This window comes from Rhinolophus ferrumequinum, chromosome 10 (genome assembly GCF_004115265.2).
Source record: "Rhinolophus ferrumequinum isolate MPI-CBG mRhiFer1 chromosome 10, mRhiFer1_v1.p, whole genome shotgun sequence".
NCBI lineage: Eukaryota > Metazoa > Chordata > Mammalia > Chiroptera > Rhinolophidae > Rhinolophus > Rhinolophus ferrumequinum.
The window spans coordinates 41962046-41978434 of record NC_046293.1 but is presented as its reverse complement, the minus strand read 5'-3'; the positions used below and the strand labels follow the sequence as shown (position 1 = coordinate 41978434).

The window sequence follows — 16389 nt, the reverse complement described above, 5'->3', positions numbered from 1 at the left end:
TCATTCAAAATTCATTTTTTCCATGTTATAATATTTCTTTTATTCTTCTTCTCCAAAAGAAGTCATGCTTAAGTTGAGAACAGAGAACACTGGGTGCAGTGAATGGGTGCAGAAGCAGTGTGGGATACATTACAGAAAGCACTCTTGTGAAGCCTTTTCAGAGGAACAACAAAAATCACAATCAATGGAGTTTCTCAACTGGGCTGATGTATTGATATAATGATTCTTATCAGAGCTCTATTATTAACTAGCTGTGTGAAAGAGAAAGCTATGTAATCTCTTGGGGATTCACTTTTGTAGCACTTTAGCATAATATGGAACTGTGAACAGCAAGTATTAAGAGTAGAAGGTGAGTAGTGACCGGAGGAATACAGCCTTGATGGTTTCATATCACCCTTAAAACATGGCTTTGTGGATAGCTCTTCCAGCTCACACACTTGGGGTCACTTCTCCTTTCATGAAATAAATTGTAAACTCCCAGGTGCAGCTCTAAAGGTTCTCCCTGAGGCAGTTTCTACATTTACCCTCCCACCCGCCCCTTGTCTGAAGTATCTCCCTGCTCTGCGTGTCTCACCCACCCAGGCTTTACAGCCCTGCTTAAGTCACCACTTCTGTGTCTTTCCCAGCTAACCAACCTCTTCTTCCTCTGAATTCCTGTTCCACTACAAGTGCATATCTCTTCTTTGGTCCTTGCTATATACTTCTTTTTATTGTTTTGCTTTTTATATTTATAAACCTTTTGGAAAAGAATGCTGTATATTTAACCTACAAAATTTTCAGCACATAGACAGTGCCTTACCGCATTTGTTTTGTTCTAATGATATCAGAAGTGCTACAGAACACACATATACAAATATTCAAAAAGAGTGTCCATTTTAATATTTGAAGAGTGTCATGAAAATGGTAGAACTAGGATCCTATAACCAGAAGAAATTAATAGGCTATGTCCTCTGACTCAGCTAGTAAAATGAAGCACTGAAAAATAAAATGATCTGTACCATCTTTTTGAAATTAGTTTATATCACAGGTTACAAAACAAAAGCTATCATTAGAGAGAGAGAGACAGAAAGAGAGAGATTGAATTAAATTAGTTGAAATTTTAAACTCTAAACATGTTGTAATGTTTTCATTGGAAGCCCTTGTTCTGCTTGACCAAATAATGACTTCTATCGATTTCCCACAGCAGTGATGGCAGGTAGATTCAATTGAGCAATTGTCACCCAAACAATTTCAGGGAAAGGGATCCTGACAATATATAAAACAGAAAGATAAAAAGCACTTCTTTCTAAAATTGTGCTTGTTTGGGAAACTTCATATTGAGGAAAACGGTACTAACTATACATAGCTGTATCAGTGATAAGAAGAGAGGAATGAAATTCCCTGAGATCATCTCAAAGCCCTCTGAGCGATGTCTATCAAAAGAACCCTTAGAAAAGCCATTACATTACATTCCGTTCTTGAGACGCAACTTACCACTTGCACACTTGAATTAACTGTCTTGATTCAAATCCTGCCCGTGCCTCTTACTAAGTGGGTAAAGGCAGGCAGGTCCCCAGACTTCTGGGTGTTTCGTTTCTGCATCCGTAAAATGAGATGACGGTAATGATACTCATGATCATGGTGTGATTGAGTGAGTCGATACATTCCAATTACTTAGAACAGCGTCTGGTACATAATAAGGTCTCAGAAATATTGACTATCATTATTTGGATTTGTTGCTGTGAAAACAGGACATGAATAGAAAATAGGAAGATTGTTTAGTCTGCTCTGGTGCTATGCAATAATAAATTAAACACTGTGGTACTGAACATAGCCCTGCCCTGTTTAATTGTAGTACAAGCATAACATTCACTGATATATCATTTAAAGTCAACTAAATATGGTCGTTTATACAAGAAAGTGAGTATTGAGCTCTTGGTGAGAAATCTAAGCATCATCATAAAACATTAAGCCTTGTGGAAAGAATAAAATTTGATTTACATCATTTAAACTTAATAGGATTCCTTCCAAGAAAGAAACTCATCATATAGGTAAGGGCCAGCTGGCATTGCTCATTCACACTATTTTTATTACTGTGAAATGTGCTCAAGTTACAGACCACTAAAATGGATTGTGTGTGCTCCTTTTATAAATTCATCTTTGAATGTGGATCCTGTTTAGTAAATTTAAGTTTACTTAAGATTTTTCATTTGACCTGAAGTAGTTTAATCTGCAAAAGCTTCTGGAACCTGTCACAAAATCTTGGGTTTTAATCATATGCTTAAAATTCTGCTACGATGTATGAAAGCCCATTTATCTTTGAATGTTGGGGTGAAAGTGTGATATTCTTTGAATCATAGGGTAGGACACAATGAGGTCATAGGAGTATGCAGAACAGGACTGGATGCCAAGGGTCTTGGGCGAGACCACTGGAATGAAATGCTGGCCTATCACCGAAAACCTATAACACATTGGCATCCCTTGCTGGAGGTAAGCTCTGTGGTTTCTTGACACCTACTCTCTTTTATTATCTCTTTTGTTTAAATATTATTTATCTTCCAATTCCTTTTTGACATTTTATATAGTCACTTTTTTTTCTTTTTAAATAGACGTTGCACTTGCTTTTGTCCCACACACCCGATCATCCAGTATTCAATGTTCTGTGTGCCTTGTTGGATTTTAAAATCAACTACACTTTCTGGGTTTGATATTTGTTTGGACATTAGGCCCATAAAACTGCAAGTCTATTGTTTTCTTGGTAGAGCCTGAAAACTTACATCAATGAGTGGTGAAATGATCAAGTAAATTCATTACTATCTGGAAACTGAATGTTGGCGCTTCTCCTTTGTGAAAATGGCCACCTCACCTAAACTTCCCCAGAATCTCTAAATAGAGGTACTGACAGTTAATTTCATGGCTAAGAATCCTGATGGAAACTGGTATTGCTTCCTCTTGTTAATATAACTATTAATGTTAGTTATAATCGGAGCTGACAATGTGCCACACTCAGTGCTAAGAATTGAATATTCAGCATTTTAGTGAGTTTTACTCTATGAGTTTACTACTATTACAGAGTAATAGCAGAACTTAGAGATGTTAAGTAACTTGCCTGTATAACAATTACCTGTACAACTCATCTATGTAAGGGACAGATATATCTCTGCCAACTCTGGTCAGGAAGTAAAAGCACTCACTGATTTTTAAAATATTGAGGAATCATTGCCTGAGTTCAAAGCCTAGCTTTGCTGTATGCTGCATATTGGTTCTAAGTTCTGCTATTATTCTGTAATAGTAGTAAACTCATAGAGTAAAACTAAAATGCTGAATATTAAGTTCTTAGCACTGAGTGTGGCACAATGTCAGTTCTGATTATAACTAACATTGATAGTTATATTAACCAGCAGAGGAAGCAATACCAGTTTCCCTCAGGATTCTTAGCCATGAAGTTAACTGTCATTCTACTTGATACACTGAATGCTGCTAGACAGAATGACTTTCTCTGCCAAAGACAGTTGCTGGAGCATCTTGAAAGAGTCACAAAGTAAGTCATTGATTAACTGGGAGGTAATGCAGGTTGACAGAGGATTTGTGGTAGATGACGGAATTTATGCAATTCAGTAAAAAGAATAGTTATGGTAACCACATAGTAAGTGAATGATATGTTGCCATCTTATCTGCAGAATCTCCAGACGAAGATTCTGCTTCCTATTCAGGCACTAGGCACTGGGTTGCACGGGAGATGCAGTACAGTGTGATTTATCACTAAATGGCAGTGGGCCTAGGTTCTGATCTCAGCTTTGTCACAAAAAATGTGACCTTGGATGTGTTACTCAGGACATTATAGGGAAAATTTGTTGAATATGGTATGAACATTGCATGCTCAGACAACGTCATGGATATCTGCTTATGTGTATATATATATATGTATATATGTGTGTATATATATATATATATATATATATATATATATATTAGTGTTTCAAATCTGTACCTCACTTCTTCATTTAATATAAGTCATAAAAGTCACACACACACACACACACACACACACACACACACACAAATGCACATCCACACAGCACTTTCCCCTAGAGTGCTTCAGAAGTATAGACAAGTGTATTCTCTAAATAGCTCAATGAGTTTTGGGATGGTTGTATTTCATTTCAGGAGTATGTTGTCTAAAATATAAAGTATACTCTACTGCTTCTTATACAGTTACTATTAAAAGATAGCAACAATTACCCACTTCATTATTTTTTTTACACTAGATCATACATTATGAAATTATTGTCTTTCAGTTACCTGGCCGGGCAAGCAGTTTTGATAGTCAAGGATCCTGTCCATCTCCCAAACAACCTTCCACACCGTAATGCCTCCAAAATATGACCATTACAGTAAGGACATGGGACCATGTGCTCATTGGATCAGAACAAAAATAGGTTTGATTTTCTCATTTAAATTGTATCCTGATAATGAACAAACTTGATGTGCAATTTTTCTTTTACTTTTTTATCTGTTTATTAACTTTGGACATCTTCGTATATTTTACTTGAATACAAATAGTCCTTCCTCCATAAGGTATTTTATTCTTCATGTCATATGCCTATTAGCACAAAGAGTGTTTTATTAAGTTGTAATTCTTTGCATAAACAAATACATTTTTTCAAAAGAATCCATACTTATCTAAAATTATATATAGTTTATGCTGCTGTTGTATAAAGTAGCACATGTCACATATGTATGGTTTTGATTTTGTTACAACTATGTTCATTTCTAGTTATGCACATATTTCCATATAAACTTTAATGGAAATTTTGATCTTAATTTGCACAGCATTACATCCTTGTGCAATCAAATTAATGTAACTTATCTGATAATACATTCTTTCATTCTCAGCAAATTATTTTTTTGATAATGTTTGGCTCTGCTAAACTCAAAATGTTGTCTCTCAAGATTGTGTAAAACATATAGGTAAAGCTATAATTTAAAGAAATATTTGAATATAAATTTAAGAAGTAATATTTAGTAGCTGGAAAACGGAGGTTTAGCCATTTGGGCTGCCACTTTATATTGTCTTAATGTTACATTAGTTCACACATTTGTTGCATTGTTTAACTGATATTTTCAAAATTCTAATAATCTTAAACTCAAAATGTAGCATTAGTATTTCCAAATGAATAGAATTAGAAGCCGTTCATTTTTTTAAGTGTTCGTAAGGTTCTCAAGTACTGTGATATGTATATTTTGTGACATGAAACTATCATGTAGATCTTGTATTTCTGATAGACCATACTAACAGACACCAAAGGTACAATAACTGTCTGCTCATTGTCGTTTAGGTTGTATACAGTAATGGTGACTTTTACCCCAATCTGAAGCTAATTATTAAAATTGGGTATTTTCTTAAAAAAAGGATGACTTACTTTTCAGCAAATTATATGATATACCATAAATAATATAATTTCAACATTTAGTGAAAATAAACAATTCTAACAGTCCCAACCCACAGTCCTTTCATGAAAAGCATTTGGCTTCATAAGGATCAAGGATCAGACCACTAGTGGTAAAAACTATGCAAACGTTTTTACATGACAGGTCAACATTTTACTGTCTCATTTCTGGGACGTACTGGAAAGTATCTATACTGAATAACTTCAACCTTACTTTTGAGATTTGTCCTGTGGATAGTGCATATTTCAAGCTTATCCCAAGATAGGAAGTTAAAAGAACAAAACAATACAAAACAAATCTGAACTTAAAATATATAAACACATTCATCAGAATGAGAAATTTTTATTAGCAATTATAAAATTTTAATCTTAGTAATATCCCATGTTTCTAAATAAGAAAACAATGAAAAGTTTTAAAAGCCTTGAAATTTTGTTTGTTGGCATCTCTCATAATGACATATTGTTAATTAAGATGTATTTTACACATTTAATATTTTAAAGGCAAATACAATTCCCTAAAATTTTTCAAATGCTTGTTAACATCCTAATGAAAACAAGTATTCCTCATTAAATTTTCTAACTGAAAATAATAGAAGAAACCTATTTGAAAATACCTGGCTACCTTACCAAGAATAAAAGAACCACTTGCTGTGGACAGAATGATTGAAGATGACACTTCCATTTTGGAATTCTTTGTTTTACTGGGAAATAACAGTTATCAGATGGGAAGATAAAAGTTATCCTCTTAATAAAATGACATTTTCAGAGATAATTGTTTTACTAGTAGATATGGCTACAGTTTACAATTAATTAGTGAATGTATTTCCTAAGTGAATGTAATAATTATTTTCGTCTGAAAATGTGGTTTCAGGACTTTATATTCATAATTAGAAGCTCATGCTTTTCTTTGCCTCCTACGGAGAAAATGCCAATGTTTGTGATGAAAAAAATGCAACCAGCCAACCAGGAGACTTTAATATGGGGATCATAAATTAAAATAAGTTTTTAAAATAATTTTTAAAAAATGTTTCCTAGGGATTAGAATAAATTCATCATGCCAGAATATTTATTAATTCCGTGAGAGAGATTAAGGAGAGAAAATTCACAAGTCATCTGTCATGCAATACATGAGAGGTTTGCCCTCACATTGATGAAGCGTGATCGTTTAAAATGATGGTTCATATTATAAAAATGTAATCCTACCACTTTCAATACAACACGTCCTCACACTACACAGCCACACAGTCATAAACATAACTTATCCTCTTTCTACTTGCTATTGAAGATAGAATATGTTTTATTTCGATATTTAAAATAAGGTTTGATGTTACAGATTTCCTCCACTAATTTGTGTGGGACACCACATTTTAATGACAGCAGCTTAGGTATATAATGAATACCTAATTTCAGGGATTTATTCAGGGACTTGCCAAACATAAGTCTAGGAAAAAGGAGCACATGTTGATTCATTAGCGTAACAACCAATGTTCTTTTCCAGGTTATTTATTTATTTATTTATTTATTTATTTATTTATTTATTTATCTATTTATTTACCTCATTCACTAAGTAACCAGGAGAATGAGGAAATTGAATATGAAAAGAACATTTGTGTTTGTGCAGTATATAATCTCACAAAAATCTGAACAGTTGATGCTTTCTGTACACAGGTTTCTTAATATGTTTCTTGACAATTTTAATTTTCTTTGTCAGGCCAGTCCAGTTTCTGGTACTTTATTTCACATGTAAAACTTCTGATATTCATATGTTCACAATTCAGTAAAAATATCATTAGAACTAGTGCCAGGGAACAAGAGATGGGAACTTAGAGCCAAGCACCCACTTTCTTATGCAGTTTTGGGGAGTGTGTACGTGTTCTAGTTACTGCAGGGAGATCACAACTGATCAATACTGACTCAGGTTTTAGATAAAAGCAAATATATTTGAACCTATTTGGTTGTGATATTTAACTGACATTTTCACCTGTGTTTATTCTCCTGTAATGTTTATTATTTTAAAATTTTGCAGACTCAGTAAAGAAATATCAATCTCTTAAGGCTTTGATTTAATGATTGTTTCAAAAATGAAAGAACCAAACTTTCACTCCTTTTTGAACTTTTATTATCCATAAAACGAAATATAACTTATTTCAGAACGAGTTATCAACAGAGCCAAAGATATTACAAATAAAGGGACCGAAAATCTTAACATTGAACAGATGGTCATTTCTTTACCTCTTTAAAAAGAGTATTTGATATTATCTCACAACATATATATTCATGGAATGGAGTTCCATCTGATGTTTTTATTTGCTACCTTAGTTGCGATTATGACTGATTAAAACATGATATTTAAGAAAAAAAAATTAGGGTTGATAAGGATTTAAGAAAGTCATTCAACCTCTATTGATTGTAATGAAAATGTGGAGATCTGTTTTCTTCACAACTTGTTCTTGAAGCAACTCTGGTTGTTCCAAGGTACTTTAATTGAGCTGAACTTTTATAGTTTTTAGCCTAATAACTTATTGCTGCCAATAAGAAATAATACAAAAAGCACAGAAAGTAAAATAATTTAAAGTAAGAATCTACTTAACCAGATGGTAAACAGATGTGTTAAAGCAAATGGAAATAGAGATACTTGAATGCAAAACCAAAAACAACTTTGTATTTTAACTTTCAGTGGAAAGTAAATCCTCTAACATTGTTCAAAAAACCCACGACACAGCATTTTAATTGTTACTCAGTCACATGGCTCAGGATATGATTCATCTGAACCTAAGATCCATTATTTAAAAGAATATAGTGAGTTTGTATTTTACATGGGAAACAGAGCTAATTAAACTAAATGCTGTTTTCAATATGTTATTCAGTGATACTCTTTAAAGTAAGAATTTTCTATTTCATTAAAAGACTTTTCCTATATTTACTCAATCTTATGTTAGAGTTATTGGTAATTTAATAAAAGATCCATTGGTAATACTTGTGATCTGCCATTAACAGTTCACCAAAAAGATGCGTATTTGAACAGTGGCATTTAATTTTCGTTTCAGGTGTTTTCTCATCAAAGTAAAAAGTTATTTTCATTTTTGCCCTGTTCATCATAAAGATAGGTAGCAGGTTTGACTTAATGGGATGACAATATCATGCTATAGCAACTTAAAAAAGAAATCAATAAATTAAGGTATGAGGTGGGACTTAAAGATTTATTAAATGCCAACATTTTGAATACTAGAAATGGTGATTGAAAAAATAAGTAGAAGATATTCAAAAGAAAAGATAGACTTCTTTGTGCCTGAAATGATTTAAATACACACCTACAAGGAGGAATTGATCAGAATAATCCTATGTTTATCTATACTGAGACACTGGAAGTGATTTACTATTAGATCTAGAGATGCAAATAGTATTTATATGGAAATGTCTTCATCTCAAACTGACAATTACTTCTAAGCTCACCTGGGTCATGAGAACCCTCTCTAAAGAGCAAACTATTCCTGATCTTATCATGAAAGTGTAAAAATAGGCCATTTTCTTTGGAAATTTTGTTGCGATTTCATCTGCTATGCACAGAATCCCTACTTACTGTCTAGGGTGGTGGATTTCAATTATTCAATTTCATGTTTTCCCTCAAAAACAATTTATTGGATAATAATGCATATTATAGAAATGAGTTAAAAATTATTGAGAAGTCTCAATATTGGAAGGTTAATGCATTGAATTTTTGTTTTTCTTACCTTTCAAAATTGTTTTTTATTTTTTATATACATTATAAAATGTATACATTATAAATGTATACATTATAAAATGTATTATTTTTATATACATTATAAAATGTATATTCCCAGTCTGAACATCAATACAGGAAATTATGTTTGACTATGATTTTGCTGTAGAATGAAGTTTGTGAACCAGAAAAAAACCTGTAAACCCTAAGGCTATGTACAAACTGGCCATAAAATCATTCTCTATGAAAATTGCACGGTTTATTCTATTTATATAGAACGTTTTGTGGGTTTTATTATTTTTTTTGTTTTTTTTAAAGACCCTCTAAGCTTTTTATTTAAAAAACACAGAAATCCTCAGTGTGACTAGCTTCATAAATTCTATTACTGTAGAAGAAAGAAACAGATAGACAAACTGTAATATGCAAAATATTTGGTTTTGTTATAAGCAAAAAGTCCAGACCAAGTTCTTGTCATTCGCATTAACTTTTTATTGATCTTTCAAACTGAGAGACGTGATTGGGTTCATCTTCAAAATATGGATAAGTCATGAAACACAGTGAAATGAAACTTTCATTTCAGAATGAAGACGGAAGAAGTCAAAATAATATTGTCTCACATTGTAAATGTGATGATTTCACTAATGAATTGTCCAAGATTACATATTATTCTAAACTGACAGCAACCATAAAAATTCTTCATTTCATACATGACATTGAATAATTTAGATCCATCGTATTTGATCTTGCTTTGTATCCTTCAATGTTCATAAGGTGACTTTTTAAGTGAACTTTGTGGTGTAATATGTAGCCATTGTTTAATCAATATCTTTGACTTCCATATTATAGAACAGAAATTTTAAAATCTTTTGAAATTCGTGTTTCTGGCTTTTGTACATGGTAATGAGCCATTTGTGAAACTTGACAGCATATAATTGTATTACTGAGAACAAATGTTTTGCAACCACCTTTAAAGGATGTTACACATTTCAGTATTTTTACAATGTCTTCTTTAGAATGTGTGAACATATTTGTCAGGTTCAGATGAATTATGTAACAATGAAACCTCAAAACTGTTATGAAGTGTACAGTTTATGATTACTTTTGTAAAAGAAAATGGAAAAGCACTTGAAATATAATTTTACTGTTTCATATGTATTTTGAAAAATAAATAAAGTGATTATAAATTATTTTTGTCTTTGAAGAAAATACCTTTTCCAGATTTGGTTTTGAGACCTCTGTGTTGCTAAGTGTTTCTTTAATACTCATTATTTTTGGCACTCATTAGACAACAGTATAATTCGTTTATCAATATTTCAATAATTCAAGCGACTACATATATCTTAAAAACCTCATTTAATACGTGCCATTTTTCAACAAAATTATTAATTTAAAGTCCTGGACTGTTTCTATTAAGGGGTAGTTAAACAAGCATTAGTCAAGTGTTGAAAGAGGCAAATACCACTTACATGTATTAGCTACATTTGTTTCATCTTCAAAAAGTCCCTATAAATACCTTAGCAGGTGATCCAGTAGTTGGAGTACACTAGCAATTTTGTTTGTTTCTGTTTTGCCTCTGATTTTCAAAAATATTTTCATAAGGCATGTTTATAGCAACTAGTTTCAGGCAGTCGACACAGCACTGACTCAAAGAAATCATAATCGTTGATAAACCAGATAAATGTTCTGTACCTAGAGCCATTGTTTTCAAAGAAATATAACTCATAAGAAGAAGCAAGTAAGTAAGTTTGTGGAGAGTGTAGGATAACGAAGAGTCAGTGATCAGACTTGTCTGTCCTTGCTTAAGTCCTTGTTTCCAAAAAGTATAAGGAGCCTGGCTGAAATCTAAGTTTCTTCTGAAAACAAATGACCAGTTGTTAGTATTGCTAAATATTTCCCCAGGGAGTATTTATATTTTTTTTTTTTAGGAAGTGTATATATTTATACTCACACTGATTTAAAATGTATGTTCCCACTAACAATGTATGGGTTTCCAAATTGCAGTAGTCAATACTTGGAATTATTATTTGACTTTTTGCCAATTTGAACATGACAAAAAGGTATCTCATCAGTGTTTAAATGATTTTTTCTAGTGGTATTCATCATTTCTCATATATTGACTGAGAATTTGGATTTCACTATTTAAGATTTTTCCCATTCTTCTGTTGGAAGTCTCTTCCTTATTGATTTTTTAAAATTATATTGAGGTTTTTAATTCTATTTTTCTTTTAATGCAGACAAATTCTTCATATGACCACATCTCAAACAGATCTCCATTCTGCACAGCAGAAAGCATAATATTAGGTTATAATCTTAAAGACAACTTATAAAATATATATGAATGAAAAAATATATATAAAGAGAAAAATTGTGAGAAATAAAAGCAAAGTGTGATTAAAAGTTAATCAATTCTTGAAAAGTATGAGTCGTTATCTTGACACTTTTCTGAAAGAATTTGGAAACATCCAATTCATAGATGTCATTATTTATGCCATTGCTTAAAATTCCTATTTGTGCTAGATTTGAACAGTTTTAACTCTATTTACTCTTAGAAAGTAATATAGAACAAAGGTTAGTTATATCCATTAACGTTTACAGAGAATAAAACCAAAAATCTGAACAGTAAACACAAATAGGACTCTTCACACTTTTCATGTATTTTAAACCCACTTTTCCTCCAAATGAAAAATCATCCAAAGTTCCAAATACGAGTATAATTTCTGATAGTGAGTCTAATTATTTAGCGTGTGTGCATTTTTATGAGCAAGTTTTTGTTTGTTTATAAATTTCAGGACATACTTGACTGAAAATTTTATCTTAAATGAGAGTCAGTGATGGGAACTTAAGCCAGAGAGTAAAGGAACTGATAGGTAAGAATCATATTGAGAATACAAGACACAAACAGATCAACAAATTACACAACTGGAGGCATTGATCACATGGTGGCCTATGTAAATGATGCCTTCAGGAGCTCACAAATCTAACCACCTTACATTAGTGAATAACAAGAGAGAAGCAGTACTGAAAGCTACAGAGTTACCTTAACCGGAAGTTGTAATTGAAAACTAGAGTCAGAATTGAAAGAAAGATTTTTCTTTTAATTGGATGTATTGCCTAAAACATACAGAACATGTACTATGCACCAAGCACTGTGCTCATAACCTTCCTTATCCCTAATCTGTACAAAATCCCTGTGATTTATGACTATTTTCAAATGAAGAAATTGAGGCTCAGCTCAATTAAGTGGATATACTTGTACACGTAGTTAATGGTAGAGTACAGCTTTGAACACATGGTGAACTCATTCCAAAATCTGGGCTTTTATTCTCTACATGTCATGAAATATGAAAATTAATATTTATACAACTTTAAAATATTTTCACATATGCTGTTTTTTAATTTTTACCACAAGGCATGTAGGTTTTATCACTCCCATTTTACAGAGATTGTGACTGTGGTTAAAAGAAAGCCCAAGGTCATGTAGAAGCTGACAGGATGGGGCCTCAAATCTAGGTCTTTAGCCCTCAAACTACATTCACAATTTATTATCTGATGCGTTTTCAGTAGAACACACTAAGTATGCTATGAAACAAAGAAGAACTCATTGGCATTTGTGCTGCTTTCAATAAATCACCAAGATGAAAGATTTATAAACTTCATTGACCTTTACTTTACTCATCAATAAATTGAGATCAGTTGTATCTGCCTGATCTGGCAATTAGTTAATATGTGTGTCATTTATATACCATGTAAACCACTATGCAAATAGTACTTACTAGTTGTTGTGTCCAACATCATTGCCATCATTAATGGATATTCATGTTAATCCATGGATAGGATAAATATTTTTAAGAGCCATAAGACAGGTATATGTGCAGATCAAGTTGCTAAGAAGAAGGGAGTTAAGCTACTGAATTGATCCTGACCTAACAAAAAAGGAGCAAAGAGGGGAAAAGAAGGAACATGGTGCATTGGCTCAAGTCCTATAGACTCCTGCTAACCATATCTCCTTTTTAAATTATTTTTCCATTGCCACTATTCCAGTTCAGGCCATGAAACCTCTTTCTGCATTTTATAAATCTTGCTAATTGATTTAAAAACCTCCAGATTCCCATAGAAGTCACTTTCTACTTAGGTTGTTTCCATACCTTGGCTATTGTAAATAGTGCTGCAATGATCATAGGGGTGCAAATATCTCTTCGAATTAGTGTTTTGAATTTCTTCAGATAAATACCCAAAAGTGGAATGCTGGATCATATGGTAGTTCTATTTTTAACTTTTTGAGGAACCTTCATACTGTTTTTCATAGTGGCTGCTCCAATTCATATTCCCACCAACAGGGCTCCCTTTTTCCACATCCTGCCAACACTTGTTATTTTTTGTCTTTTTAATAATAGCTATTTTGACAGATGTGAGGTGATATCTCATTGTGGTTTTGATTTCCATCTCCCTGAGGATTAGTGATGTTGAGCATCTTTGCAAGTGCCTGTTGGGACCTGTGTATGTTCTTCGGAAAACTGTTTAATGAAAGTATCTTTTGTTTTGTTGATCTTTTTGGGGGGGATTTTTATATATCAGTTTCAACATAAAACAATGAGACAGAGCTGCATTGTTTTGCAAAATTAGGGAAAGGAGAATTCAAACTTCACAGGAGGTAAGTGGAAGACGGAAGCAAGAAAGCCTGAGAATTATAGGGAGAGGTGTCAAAAGAGAAACTTCTGGTGACAATGAAGCCTAGAAGGGGCATCAGAGAACAGACGTGTCTGATGAGATCTTAAGATTCCGTCGTGGACCCCCTGAACGTTCTTCCTTCTATAAAGCCTTCATGGTTCACACTGACATTTGTGAATGTCAGATCCCTTAGGGGACATGTAAAGGTGCTGAGTTCCATTTAGGGTGGTGCTCGGGGGAGGAGAGCGTGCACACAGCAGTACAGGGCAGGAGAGGTCGAATGCTCTCAACTGCCCTCTCAGTTACATTTTGATGCATAAAAAGAAATTTCAAAGTAGGTAAAACTGTGACTGTTTCAGAACAATGTGTTCTGGTATGATTAGTTTTCTCTTTCTATGTCTTTTAATACATTTCCAATATAGGGAGCCCATTTTACTATAAATGCCAATGATTTGCTAATGAGGAAAAACAAAAAACGAATCCTTCAGTCGTTAGTTTATTAAATAAATACCTACCGAACAGGTACTCTATGTCAGTCATTCTTGAGACGTAAAATTTATCAGTGATCAAAAATACAAAAATAATCAAAATCTGTGATTTCATGGTGATTAAATTCTAGCCAGAGTCAGACAATAAACTATACATAGTAAATAGATAAAATATGTGTGGCAGAATCTGACAAGGGTATTAAGAGAACACATTGAGAAGAATCATGGGTGCTGGGGAGGGTGGGATGTACTTTTAAATAGGTGGGTAAAATAAAAGATTAAATAGGGTAAGCCATTGGGAGGTCAGATTTAAGCAAACACTTGAAGAGGGAAGGAATTAACCATGAAGCTGTCTAGAGAGAAAAATGTCGCAGGCAGAGGGAATGGCCAGCGAAAGACCATAAGATGAAGCTGCCTTAGACGTTCAAAGGAAAGCAAGCTGGACATTGGGCTACAGTGGTGTGCGTGAGGAGGAGAGCAGCCAGACACAAGATCAGAATCTAAGTGGAGACAGATCACGTAGGACTTTGTTGGCTACTGTAAGGACTCTGGCTTCCTTCTGAGTCAGGAACCCATGATGGAGGTTTTAGAAGATGAGACAAAATCCAATTGTTTCACCAACAATCAGCCCAGGACTGTGTCAGGCATTGACTCTATTACAGGGAGGCAGAGAGACCAGCGGAAGCACGATAGCAGCAGTCTAGGTGAAGGATAACGGCCATTCACACCAGGATAATAGCAGTTAGAGATGGAGATAATCGTTTGGCTTTTCATTTATCTGAAAGTTTGCATCAAGGTTTCCTGGCAGATTCAAAAATAGCTAAAAGTATGTTGGCCTAAACAGCCGGAAGAACTAAGCTGCCCTCAGCTGAAATGGGAAAGCATATAGAAAGAGTAGATTTGGAAGCAGAAGGACAGAAGGTCAGTTTTGGACAAGTTTAAGTTTGGAATATCATGTAGCTGTCGAGGAGGCAGTTGTATATCAGTCCAAACGGATGATATAAATTTGAAAATCAACTGCATATACTTGAAATTTAAATCCATGGTATCGTGAAGGGAGTGAGAATAGGTACAAGAGCAAAAGAAGGGACTGAGCCCCAAAGAATTCCAACAATAAAAGGCACGGATCAAATGTAGAAAGTGGTAAAGGAGACTAAAAAGGAACAACAGGGATGGTGCAGGAAAATCAGGAGCATGCAGATTTCTGCAAGTCAGGTGAAGAAAGAATATTAAGGAGAAGCATGTCAACAGCTGAGTCAAATGTTACAGAAAGATCAAGTAAGATCAGGACTGAGAATTGGCCAATGGATTTAGTAACATAGAAGTGACTTGTGACCTAAATAAGCACAGCATCAATGGAAGGGTGGGACCAACATCTGGCTGGGAGTGTGAAATCAGGAGATTAAGAGATAAATTAGAGGGGAGGAATTTGTGGCAGTGAACATGAGAACTATAAAGCAGAGCAGAAGAATGGAACTGTATTTGGTAGGGAAAGTTGGGTCAAGAGAAGTTTCAATTTTTTTAAAAGATGGGAAAAATAACATCATGCTTGTGTATTGTTGGGAATAGCCACGTAAACAGGGAAAACATAATACTATAAGAGAGGGAGGTAGAATTTCTGGAGAAGAGTCGTTACTCGAGTGAGAGGAGCTGAGGTCTAATGCGCCAGTGGAAGGACCCACGTGAATCAGGTGCACGGGCAGTTTACGTATCAACGTGTTGTCAGAGCTTTCAGCTACAGGTGTTGGTACGTTGGTAAATGTGGTGATGGAAGCTGGGGAAGTTCTCCTTTGAATGCTTCAGCGTTCTTGGTGAAGGAAGCAAGGTTTTCAGCTGAGAGGGAAGGCTGCAAGGGAAGTTATTCAAAGTCTGCGAGACGAAGAGGTAAGAAAATCTTCCAGGAGAGTGGAGGGTGGGCAGCCTAGAGAAATGTGCTATCATTGCTGGCAGAATTAATCTACTTTGAGGTTTGTGGCCCTGAATTTAAAGGAGGAACAGTTAGTGCGGTTGTGTGTTTTTCTCCAGTCATGCTCACTTTCAGTGGTACAAACACAAAATTTTGATGGAATAGGATGAATAGAGT

The 16389-nt window shown here is 34.0% G+C and overlaps 1 protein-coding gene across 1 annotated transcript in view; it reads left to right on the top strand.

Moving 5' to 3' along the window:
• SYT10 (synaptotagmin 10) overlaps positions 1-5693 on the top strand; it is a 58207-nt gene extending 52514 nt beyond the window's left edge. The window contains exons 6-7 of the mRNA XM_033117427.1: positions 2340-2469; positions 4278-5693. Of these exons, the coding sequence (XP_032973318.1) occupies positions 2340-2469; positions 4278-4349 (202 nt within the window). The 3' untranslated portion in view covers positions 4350-5693. The remainder of the gene's footprint in view (positions 1-2339; positions 2470-4277) is intronic.
• Positions 5694-16389: the final 10696 nt, after the last annotated feature.